This window comes from Nicotiana sylvestris, chromosome 1 (assembly GCF_000393655.2).
Source record: "Nicotiana sylvestris chromosome 1, ASM39365v2, whole genome shotgun sequence".
Lineage (NCBI taxonomy): Eukaryota > Viridiplantae > Streptophyta > Magnoliopsida > Solanales > Solanaceae > Nicotiana > Nicotiana sylvestris.
The window spans coordinates 144,075,727-144,088,250 of NC_091057.1; the positions used below are offsets into that span (position 1 = coordinate 144,075,727).

Sequence of the window (12,524 nt, forward strand, 5' to 3'; positions counted from 1 at the left end):
TAGGCCGGTTCCAAAATTGATCACATAAAGTTTATAATCCATATCATATTCTCTGTTCATTCGTTGTACTGTTATTGTTAATGGAGTTCAATTCGAATTAATAGGACTACTAGAATGAAAATCCAAACACATTTCATCAGTTCAAAAACAGTGAAAAGTGAAAGGTCTTAACAGGATAACATGGTAATTTTGGAATCTTATCCTGCTATGAGATGGTATTAAATAATCCAAGATTGTGGTATAAAATTATCCCGGGATTAACTAATCCCTACAATTAAGTATGAGATAAATTTAATCCCAATTTCTACACCACCTTATCTCACATACCAAACGATCCCATGGTTTTGCTCACGGAAGCTCTTCATTAAATTGTCCACATTACGAAGTAATAATAGTCTAACTACTGTGGCAATTGAGATAGTATGGAACGTTTTCAAATATTTCATCAGTTTGTGTTTCATCAAATTATTATAGTCCAAATAACGTCTTGAAAATCTCTGAAAATTAAGATACTAGTAAAATCATTAAAAGATGGTGCATTAAGTTGCATAACTTAATCGTTAATCTTGTGCTCTTAAACAATATTAGTCAAGTTCTTAAGTAGAATCATTAACGGAAAAAAATGAAGTTAATAAGATACTACATTGAACCTTTAGTACAGAGTGTTAAATTTGGAGATCCTGTAACTTTTAGCATTGTGGCAATGAAAACTTCTACCGTATTTCTTTACATCATGCCCATGCCTCTCAGAGGATATACAGAGTGCAAAGAACCTTATAATCCAAGTTTGATCTGAATGCATTCAGATCCCAGCAAACACCATTATTTTTTTAGGACTGCACTTCTATTTTCCATCATTATTTCCAGAATATTTCATTCAAAATTTGAATGATTAATAGATATAGTTCTAAATACAGAAGCACAAAACTTCACCATGTCCGAAATTCAGAGCAACACCATAGCAACATCAGTTAGAACTGGCTAGGTCAATGTAAAACCAATTTGCTCTGCTATGTAAATGCCTATCACCAAATCTTCCCCACTAAAACTGAGAATACCAATAACAAAGAAGATTTACAACGTAAATGAAACAGGAAAGAAAGTAAATACATAAATTAGTTTGGTCAGAAGAGGTAAATTTTACTTCTGGAGATATTATTCGCCTTCCCTACGGTGTGGTTGTTGGAAGACAATCCAAACATCCAAACCCTTGCATTTGCAATAGCCTCATATATATAAATCTACAGGCTCCCGACATTGTCATGAGCTCTTTCTCTTGAGAAATTCAGTCTCATGTACCCTCAAAACCAAAATTCCTTCCTTCAGCAAATGCAAGCTTTCTATTTTTTCTAAAAGCACCAAACACCAAAATTCAATAATAATTACCACCTTAACGACGTGCAAACAGCAAAGTGGTCCTCGTGTGAATTTTCCTAATTATTCCAACCACTTGAATCCCAGATCTACAAGGAAGCAATAAATCATGACAGCAGCCGGCAGCCAGTTGATGCTAAACCTTTGTATATGAATTGCTCAAGCATGCCTTCCTCTGTATATGAATAAAAAAACAGAAAACATGTGATAGTTGTGGTTTCTCTATTTGCCTTTAGAAAACACTTATTCATATCATCTAAAAATAAAAGAATATCATGGCACCTATACCTCAAAACTACATTATATTATGTTGTAACGACCGTGGAAGAATCCAACTTTTCTTAATTTTACAACCAGCACCAATAGTGAAAACAAGGGACAATGAAAATCAAAGAGTTCTCCAGTTTACTAGGTTTTACGTTTTGGTAAAGGGACGCAGGGAAAGAAGGAACATGCTCTAATACAAGGCAAGGATTACCTAATAACAGTAATCAACTAGCCAATAATCATAAGATTGAGGGAGAGAGAGAATTGGTTAGCAGATCCTTTGAAAGTCCAAGGCAGGGTTTTTGATTATTTTCAATTTGAAGGGAAGCAGGAAGAATATAGCAATGTCCATTTGCAAGGAAAAGATAAGTTCTCAATAGTTTAGTCAATGCAGCAAGCTATCAAAGCAAAAGCAGACAAGCGTGAGCTAGCAAACAGGAGATCAAGTAAAATGTAAGTAGGACATATGATTGCATCTTTGAGATATATAGAACAGTGCTCCTGACTAAGATTTTTGGTTTGTTTTATCACGAACTCAGAGCTGGAGGTGAAACTGTCAGATTGTTTGGATATGCAACCAGGAAAGCAATTACAACTCTTACATCATGCTAATGTAATAGCGCTAAAGATTGTTATTTGTCACCACATAGCATGGGTATTTGGTCTGCATCAAAACCCCAAACTAACTCCTTCTCATCTATCCCTTAACAACTAATCAACTCTAAATCACAACCAACCCACCAAAATAGCTCCATCCGAAAGAAAAAAGATGGAAGAAATTGAACTGCCCAAAAAAAAGTGGGGGAAGAGAGGGGGGGGGGGGAGGAAACAAAATAGGTAAAGAAAAAATGATGAATATACCTGATAAAGATAATCCTATCACCTGCTCGTCAACACACGGTAGTTGAGGACAAGATCTTCAGGTTTCTTCCATATATAGGCACGGACAGTTGCTAAGCTCATATCAGGAGATAAAACCTGGTAAAAGAACAAAAGGGAGTTCTTAACCAGAAACCAGAGTGAAGCAGAGCCTACATATTACCAATTGACCAATTATCTACCACATCCTCCAACATATACAAAGATTGTTTGGCAGTCCTAATGCTAAAATATGACTTTCAGAACTTCCATAAAGTACAAAAAGATGAAATGGAAAAACAAAACAGTGCTTGAAATTAATTCTTAACCAGTTAAGCATACCACACACTAGAAGACAGAAACCTGAACTTGCCTGGTTATTGCACAAGATTTCTATAGATGGCTTAAGCTTTTGCCAAGGCTTCAACCCAGTCCGAAATAAGCCATCTCCTCCAAGAGCTGGGTGTGTAACCTGTCCTCCAGTTCCATCTGAATTTATATTATCCATGGGTTTGTCAAGAACCATCTTTTCAACGACATAGTTGATGACCTGAAAAACAAATCAGTGCAACTTTATCATATTCATCCTCTACATAATGTAGATTATTTTGCAATAGATTTGTAAGAGAACCACGAAAAGAAAAATTTGCAAGTGTAGCATGCAGAACATAACAAGTGACGTGAGCAGCCAACACTGAACAAACCAGAAGATTCAAGGAAAAAGCTTACTTTGTGAATTCTTAATATGCGAGGTGCACTCAGCTTTCCTTGGGTAAGGATCTGGACAGTAGAACCCTCACATGGATGCAAGTAGAAGCTACATCTGCAACCCCATTGAGAAAAGGGGAAAAACTGGTCAGTGGAAAAAGTAATTTTGCACGTCAAGAAGGAAAGATCATAACGTGTTTTTCTTGTATTGCTGTAGCTCAGAGGGTTAGTGGAGATGTAACTGCCCTCCAGAAAGACTTCCTTTTAGTTGTAAAAAAAATGCTACTATATAATATCAATATGCAAGCCAAGGACTGTGAACAACTTAGAAAACAGTTATATTGAAATATTACTTGGTATTTTCCCTGGGAGGCAAGCGATTGTTCATCACGCAATCCATTACCCACCATGGCATGTCCTTCTCATCCTCCATTCCATCTAAATCAGTAATCTTTTTCCTCCATGGACCACTTTGAGAGCCCTCTGTAATAATTGATGGAGGGGATGCTGCAGAAAATTCGAAGGGGGGATATACTGCAGAATCATTGTCAGCATTACCGTCTACTTCAACTCTTGATGCAGTCGAATTCCTTGTAGATACATCCTTTCCAGGTGGGGCTTCCCCATTGGCTGAAGCTTGAGATCCAAATCTCTGCTTTCGTTTGGTTAACCAATGAGCCAACAGCCCTTTAAGAGTTTCTCGAGCTAAATTAACCTAAGTATTAAAAAATCCAAACACAAAAGTTAGTTCATCTCTTGCATAAATATATAGTAATACTTACTATTTCAAAAGGAAAATGGCAGCTAAATAAGATCTGAAATATCTAAAAGTTCAGATGAAGCGTTATCAGTAAACACCTTGTCATCTTCAGGCTTCCCCGGAATGTTGAGGTCAACAGAGTACATCTCAGCAGAAAAGCATTGTGGAGTATCCAGATGTACAGCCAGGCTTCCAAGCCTAGTGTCCACGGTGAACCATGCAGGGATGCTCACCTGAAGAGGCAAACAATATCAGAAGGAAATTTGCATATGAAAGTTGGAGAATTCTACAAAGATATTTACCATCTCAAAAAGTTCTTCTTTCTTCTTCTCAAATGAAACCTACATTTGAAAAAGAAAAGAAAACACGGTGAAAGGAAGTTAAGACTTAAGACACAACAAAAAAAAACTTAGAGGCAGAAGGTGACAATTATCATAACTCAAAGGAAATTAAGTAAAAGCATTCTCAACACATGCCATTATCACTTAGCACATCACTTGAAACATTACATTCTAACCTCTCCATAGTTGTGAATCACAGCACCTCTAGTGATCTCCCACAACTTCACTGTACCAGCAGCATCCTTTAAAAGCACAATCCAGAATCAGGTTACATAATTATATTCTTTCAAAGATAGTTTAACCCATTAAAAAAAATAAGTCAGAAGCCACAAGGGAAAAAGGCAAGACAAATTTACCTTAGTCAGGACATGTCTTCTGTTGTTCAAAATCTCGTGTTGCACTATTCCTGGAGTTCCAGGAATGCTAAGAGATGGTTCTTTATAGACAGGCACCTACATTATTGGCCAACTGTCAGTTTTTCAAGATTTAAATATGTGAAGAAATAAAGAAAGAAAAGAATATTTGGGAATAAATTGCTTGTTTATTCCCTCAAACACTATGGAATTTAAAGCAAACAAGGATCAACTACAATTGCTACGTCGCATAAGAAAAAGAAAAAGAAAAAGAAAAAAAGATTTTGACTTAGAAATACAAATGATCCATAGAGAGCTCACAAAAAATAATAAATCCTAATACTCTCCTCTTTAATAAGTTCCCGAATAGAGTCTTGCATATAGCAACTTATGTTAGCATGCCAATAGACAATAGGCATTTGAATTTGATGAAACTTTCTTGGTTAAGCCCAGGAGAACACAGAGCAAACAGAACATAAAAAGGCGAAATATTTCTTCTGTACACCTTGTAAACTCCATGTGAAATAAGAAAACCCAACAAAAACTCAAAATCCAAATATATTCTTCATGTGCTCAGTCGTTAAACATAAGCCAGTTTGCGATTCTCATAAGCATGTTCATCTTTAAAATGCATCCTTTCTCAACAGGAATCTAGAACTAGCAGTTATTTTGGAACCCGGCAGATGCAATTACAAGTATGTTTAACCATAACATTAGAAAAGGATATAAAGGGGCTGAAACTCACAGGCGTAGATCCTTCTAGAGAAGCCCTCGCCCTGGAAAAGGACAAGTTTCCAGCCAAGAATGAGCCCCCTCTTTGAAAAACTTTCTGGGGATTACGCACTTCTGCAGGCCACCTATGTACAGATGAATCAGTTGTGGCCACCCAAATGCCGTCATCATGCAATGCTAACTGCGAAATAGGGTGTTCCTTCGTGCAGAGCAATACACTCTCCCTTGTTGCCAAATCTGTCAAGTACAACTGCAAGTGCAAATAAAATTTAGCAAAGAGAACAATGGCTCTGAAAGCAATTCGGGTAGAGAGAGCTAGAGATAGAGAGAGAGAGATACATATATACATAAGAGAGAGAGAGAGAGAGAGAGAGAGAGAGAACCATTTTTCTTGCTAGAGCCATATTGGATAAGTATCAAGTTCACTTACAGAGAGGTCTCTTCCACCGCTATAAACATGACTAAATGTCGGAGTGCTAGCAAGTGACCATACAGAATCCATATGCACAGCATAAGAATGCACACATCTCTGCTGACCTAGATCCCACAGTCTGAAGAGTTGAAGGCAAAGTGAAGTTTCTAATCAGATGAAAATCAGAGTAGTGTGAACACAAAATATGATTTGGAAAATATGTATGACCTCCTTTCACAAAACAATGCAGATAGCATAGCCAAGCTGTTTGCTACACTAACATAAACTTGCCAGAATTTAAGGATTCAATCCCAAACCACCTACCACGCAAAGGAAGCTGTTGTCTATGAAAACTAGGTAATGGAACAATCAATACTTACCTAATCATGGAATCAGATGACCCAGATATGCAGAACCTACAAAAATGGAGTAAAATCATTATTCAAAAGAATTCAATGGGTCGCACTCTGAAGGCACTACGGATGCCTCGACCAGTGTAAGAACTTAACCCAAGAGCAAAACTTCTAGATATGGATACAAAATGTACTTCTCTAAAGCTACGTGGAACATGGACCAATAATATAAGTTCATGTTGGGAGACAGAACAATGCCGCCTAAGAGATCACAAGTTTATTTATACATTTATTTTATGTATTTGATAATAACTTATATAGTAGTATATTGTTTTACGATTAAGATTTTGTGAGTCTTAACATATTATTATGCCTAGACAATTAAATTAGCTTTTCCCGCTTCTTTTTTTGCAGCTAGAAGCAATGGTATTTAGATGAACAAAGAATATTGCAACTTGAGCTAAAAGCAGTCAAAATGCCTTCACATGCCTTCACAGCATCGCTTATCCAACATACCTGCCAGTAGAATCGATCAGTAGTGCCCTAATATTATCTGTATGACCTTTTAGCTTCATGGTCTTGGAACCAGTTCTTGGGTCCCAAACACGCACAACCTAGAAGAAAATCAGAACACAGTCATACACACAGCTGCTTTGGTAGTAAGCTAACTGCACATTCCAAAAGATTAAAAACTAACCTAACAACCAGAAATATACCTTCTCAGTTCCACCAGAAACAAGAAGGGATCCGCTCTCATTCATTGCCAATGCATATACTGACTCCTTATGGCCTTTTGCAGCCACAGGAATATATGCTTGAGACTGGGTGTGCAAGGAAATGTTATTGCTCGAACTAATAGGACGGATGCTTGTCATGGGCAATGAACTTCCTGAACTATTGACACCATTTGAACAGTCTTCTTCTGTTGCATCACCTGATTTAGATGTCGGAGCAAGTGCAGCTTCAAGATCCCATATGAAAACCTCACCACCAAGACCAGCAGATGCAATAACATTACTCTGTTATTATGGTAACAACAAATCAGAAATTACAGGAAAATACTCACATTAAACCCAAAATATTCGGCCATAACTTTGATTCATCAAACAATTAATCAATACTAAAAGGTTTCGTAGAAAAATTGTACATTTTTTTCTGCTGAAGCTAGGCTGGTGACGTAATCAGAGTGCTGACGGAGTGTCTTAATACAAGAGCCCTCTGATAAGCCATCCCACACCTAATGATCCACATAAATTTTGCAGAGCAAAAGAAATTTCGAAATTAGTTTTATATAGAAACTGTAAAAGTTGTACACAAATATATATAATAAAAAGTTCAAAAGAGAAATAAAACCTTGACTGTGGTGTCTGAGGAGCATGACACTAATCTGTTACTACCTGTAAGAACTGCATCATTTACCTGCACAATTAATGAGCCCCAAGAACAACTCAACGTCTGTGATATTCATAATAAACAAGATATAACAGGATATAGTTGCATCACCAAGTATTAAATTAAGCATCTCAAGGACAAGTCAACAACACATCCTGGTATGTGCACCAGGTTGCGAGATTCACTCGTCTAATCTGCTGAATTCCACGCCAAAATGGAGCACTGCAGAAGCTGGAACTAATACTTGGTGATCCTCATCTGAGGAACACATATTCTTCTCGAGTATATATATCGAAAACTAGATGAAATTAAACTTCAGCAGGAGCCCAGGGAAATAATACTAGCAAGCCAGACAGGCCAGTACCCAGTCGACATGTGACTCAAATGTAGCAGAGCAAGTGGCACCATCTTCAGCCAACGCCCATCTCTTTAACGTGCCATCTCTACTCCCAGTAAATAGGTAGTCACATCCGTCAGCTGCTGATGACTTCAATACAGCCAAACAATTTACACCTGCACAATGCTGTAAACAGAAAAATGTCATGAACCAACGGTATAAATCATTTAGCAGAGATGAAAAACAAAGTAACTGAACAGAATTTGTTGAACTGCAAAAAATGAAAGGTATACATGCAAAACTGATGCATTTAATGGATATATACTAATATAGTGTACCTGCAAAAAATAGTGAAAGAAAGATGAACAATCTTCAAGATAACCACCTTGTAATAGAACTTAAATTAATTTAAGTCAAACTACATCAAGGAGTTCATTTCTTTTTTGGTTGCCAGGACAGGAGGTGAGATGGATCCTTCACATCAATGCATTTTATAACAACCAACAAAAGATAGACAGAGAAGACGGAGACAGCATAACCTTTCAAAGATATAGATGTAAAAAGGGAAAATATTAATCACTTAAGTCACAGGAATGAATCTGAGTTAGCATAGAAACTTTTCAGCTTAATACAGAAGAAAGTGTCAGCTAATGCTACATTGCTTTGAATTGTAGATGGGAGTGATCTTGCAATCTGCTACCTAACGTAAAACGTTTTACACTACTGACTATACATAGGCTTCTTCAGAGCAGGCGTCAATGTATTTTAGAAAGCTTGATTGGAAAATTACTATTTCTAACTTAGTACGTATTTAATATTAAAGACTTGAAATAATAAAATTGACAAGAAAATACTGTTGGAATCACATATTCTCTTGAGTTGTGTTTGATCTATAGACAAAAGCACAATTAAATTGTAAGAGAACGTATGTCCTGCACTAGAAAGCTAGAAAAGATGCGATGTTATACAGAGAATTCATGCTACAACGTACTTATGGCTAAAAGGGGGTAGAAGAGGACAGTGGCCTTGGAAGATGATTTATAAATTAAAGCACAGGCTAAAGTAGCTTGCATCGGATGGATAACAAGTTAAGAGCCCTGTTGTGTTGTCAAAGGCGTGCTTAAGCCCTGAAGCGAGGCTCAAAACATGTTGAACGATTCATCTCGCTTAGAGGGCGCTTCATTGTTTTCATCAAGGCTCTAAGGTATATTTTTCCTTGCTAACAAGCGTAATCTTGAAGAGGCAACATTAAGCAATTGATATTCATTTTATCGTAAATTTCTTCAATTTCTTTCTCCATATATTTGGTATTCATGCTTATAGATATTAGTTTTTGACTACACATACATATTTGTAGTTTTTCTCCATTTGCGCTTGATGCTATGAACTCATCAGAAAAGAAAAAGAAAAGGATAACAATTTTGGTAGCTAATATTGATATTTTAAATCACTACTTTATATTTTTAACATCGCCAAAACACATGGTAACTTTGATACAGAATGGTATTTTATCGGTAACAGCTCTCCATTTTTATTTTATTTTTTTGGGATGTGTAACGCGAATAAATAAGTGACATTGTATAATTTACGAATCCATGCCAAGGCATTCGTACAAGATATTTAACAAGTCAAAGTATAACTGGTACACTGAGCATCCACTTAAAATTTGGTTATCAACATAGGCAGAGCTGGACTGATAAGCCTTCTCAGCTTTTTTTGTCTTTAATAGTAGAAGCAATGTACAAACAACCACACCCTTCAGCCCTTGAGAGAGAGAGAGAGAGAGAGAGAGAGAGATTCCATCCCTAGCTAGCATACTTCTTCGCCATTCAATTTATATCTTAACTTCTTTTTCTGAGAAGGAATTTATATCGTAATTTTAATAACCGAGATATACTCTTCTACAGCCCTTTCTCACCCACGCTTCTAGACAACCATCCACCATTCACTCCAGCCGAGTATATCAGTATAGTAAAAGAGGCACCATCTCATCTGATCTCTACACCAACTAAAATGCAGCCCAATCCCATATGCTACACCTCATATTGTTTTATCCTTTCCCATTTTAGCATATGTTTATCGGTACCTTTGGCTGTATGTTAAAATTAAGGAGATGAAATATAAAAAAATGAGCAACTCCTAGCAGCAAAAGCATATATGGCGTGAACACTTTATGTGGCTGGTTGATCTCTGCTCAGTTGAACTTTCAAATCAAGGACATCCGTTTTTTTAGCAAATTACAGCTTATGGCTGCTTCAAATAAACTACCACCTGAAAAGCGGCTGACTTTCTCTATGATCTTTGGACCCCGCACATGGACAAGTCATACAAATCTTAGGCACCCAAAAGAGAGGTAACAAAGAACGTTCAATGGTATCAGGGAGTAAGGGCGCCTTAGTAGTTGAATAGATGGAGTAACAACCTTGGGAACAAGCTTCAAATCACAGGCGAGGCAATGCCAGGTGAATTCTTCACATCAATCTAAGCCTTAGTGAAAGTTACCAAGTCATTGTGCTAGTGGGAAGTAGCAAGAATAGGTGGATTAATCAAAATGCACGCGAACGAACTTGTACATCCCCATTATCAGTAAAAGTAAGGGAATAACGGCCTTTTTGGGAGTGTGGAACACTTTGAGAATGTTTTATTAGAACTGACGCTTGGAAAATAAAAAAGTTAACTACCTTCCATCTCAAATTTGTCTAGGTACGCATATGAATTCTCCTTATTCATTTCATTCTATGCACATCAATTTCATTCCAATACTAGATAATTTCTCTTTTCTGTCCAATCACATGGTGCTGCTTGAACCAAAAACGAAGCAATCACAATTTCCACTCTGCTTAGTTCAGCTCCCGGCTATCCAGAATAGATAAATAAAACACAATGCGCATAAGAGAAGGACGAAAGTGAGAGAACAAGGGGCGGAGGACACTAAGGGAAACAATCAACATTAGTGGAAAAGTTAGTCACCGTAGTTTACACAGAAAAAAGGACAGCTTTCAAACAATCACTAACCTTAGTGTCATCTGCATCATTCAAAACATATGTCAACCTCTTCTCCTTTCTAGGCCGAACCGAATTGGATGTGTTGCCTGCACTTGCTACACGGTGCATTGCAGAAATCCCTAACCAAAAAAATGTGCACACATTAATATTCTGTTTATGGGGGACAAAATCTCCAATCACTCTAAACCCCAAAAAGGAAATCTTTAGTTTAGACCATACAAATATCTAAAATATTCGTCAAGAACCAACCTACAACTTACAACAACTCTATTCTAAGCAGATTATAATCTCAACCTCAAAATTTCTCCAATTTCTTTCAACTCCAAAAAGGATAATCTTTTATCAATTGACATAAACACCCAAAAAAATTCACCGCGAACCCAATTCAAGAAATATCACGATCAATAACGAAAGCAATTGTTTACTCAATTATAAATAGAACAAAATCGGATCAAACAACAAGAACCTTTCCCATTTATAGACAAGTCAAACACGTAAAAATCAGATATTTATCTAAATTCAGATACCCAAAAAAAAAAAAAAGAACAACGGTGTGGTCACTATTCGGATTTGGTAAAAAAATAAAGAAGTGAAGTATTAGAGATAAAAAACCAACCTACTTCATTAAAATCTGCACAAAGACTGAAGCTTTGGGTGTGAAAAATAAACCCCTTTTTTACGTTTTTTGATACAATTGGTTGCTCCGATTTCTATTTAGGGCACTTTTTTTTCTCTTCGCTGTTGAGAGTGGACGAAGATTATAGGGAAATATCGGTGTGGGTATAGTCTGTGTGAGTTCGAGAGAGAGAGAGAGAGGTGTGTTTGTTTAATGCTTTCAATGCTTGGGGTTTGAGATGAACTGATCTTCCTTTGGAGCTTCCTTTTTCTTTCTTTTTTTCTTTTCTTCTTTTCTAATTACAGAACTCTTCTTGATGTTTTGTGTTTTCTTTTCTTCTTTTTTTTCTTATTATTTTGGGGGGTCAGTTGACCAATTATTATTTTTAGACCATTGGAGTATAACATATTCTTTCAACTTTACATTTCACGCTCGTATATGGGACACCACAAATAGTGTACCTTAAAAGGCTAGTATTTCATTTCAAAAAGGGAATTATATAAAAGAAGTTTTTTCCTTTTTTAAGTATATTTAAATTATTTCAAAAAGGGAATTATAGTAGACGGTTGAATAATGAAGGGGACACAAGTATTGTACTGGGTGAGTTGGAGCACTCTGAGGGTCGGCAAGATTTTGGGTATTGTAGGCATATTAAGGTGGAGGAGGTGGAAGGGCTATGCGCAAGATGAGCAGGGGCAGAGCGACGGGGCCAGACGAAATCCCAGTGGAATTAGAAGAGCGTGGGTCGAGCAGGTTTGGAGTGACTCACTAGGTTGTTTGATATCATTTTTAAGATGAAAAGGATGTCGAAAGAATGGAGGTGGAGTACGATGGTTCAGTTGTACAAGAACAAGGGTAATATCCAGAATTGCAAGAATTATAGAGTTATAAAGCTGTTGAGCCACACTATGAAGATTTGACAGAGGGTGGTGGAAGTCGGGATGAGAAGGAGCGTGTCTATTTCTGAGAACCAGTTCGAATTCATGCCGAGGCGCTCAACTACGGAACCTATTCA

At 36.9% G+C, this 12,524-nt stretch overlaps 1 protein-coding gene across 2 annotated transcripts; it reads right to left on the reverse strand.

Moving 5' to 3' along the window:
• Positions 1-869: 869 nt before the first annotated feature.
• LOC104226275 (uncharacterized) lies at positions 870-11,808 on the reverse strand. 2 transcript variants are annotated; one of them, XM_009778226.2, is made up of 19 exons: positions 11,514-11,808; positions 10,903-11,012; positions 7,915-8,073; positions 7,512-7,577; positions 7,306-7,395; positions 6,875-7,177; positions 6,675-6,772; positions 6,186-6,221; positions 5,824-5,944; positions 5,407-5,643; positions 4,665-4,760; positions 4,485-4,550; positions 4,270-4,308; positions 4,066-4,200; positions 3,561-3,922; positions 3,229-3,322; positions 2,873-3,049; positions 2,503-2,619; positions 870-1,549 (listed from the first exon to the last, which is right to left on the reverse strand). In XM_009778226.2, exons 2-18 carry the CDS (start codon positions 10,999-11,001, stop codon positions 2,521-2,523), a joined length of 2,277 nt encoding a protein of 758 aa, XP_009776528.1. In that variant the 5' UTR covers positions 11,002-11,012; positions 11,514-11,808; the 3' UTR covers positions 870-1,549; positions 2,503-2,520. The 2 variants fall into 2 exon arrangements, with proteins under 2 accessions (XP_009776528.1, XP_009776527.1); XM_009778225.2 differs by having other exon boundaries at positions 11,510-11,808.
• Between the last annotated feature and the right edge of the window lie 716 nt (positions 11,809-12,524).

Coding starts and splice junctions, on each gene's coding strand:
- LOC104226275 (XM_009778226.2), bottom strand. CDS start 11,001: ATGCACCGTGTAGCAAGTGCAGGCAACACATCCAATTCGGTTCGGCCT. Junction 7,578..7,914: donor TTGAGTCACATGTCGACTGG/GTACTGGCCTGT, acceptor TTAATTGTGCAG/GTAAATGATGCAGTTCTTAC. Junction 3,923..4,065: donor GGAAGCCTGAAGATGACAAG/GTGTTTACTGAT, acceptor TTTAATACTTAG/GTTAATTTAGCTCGAGAAAC.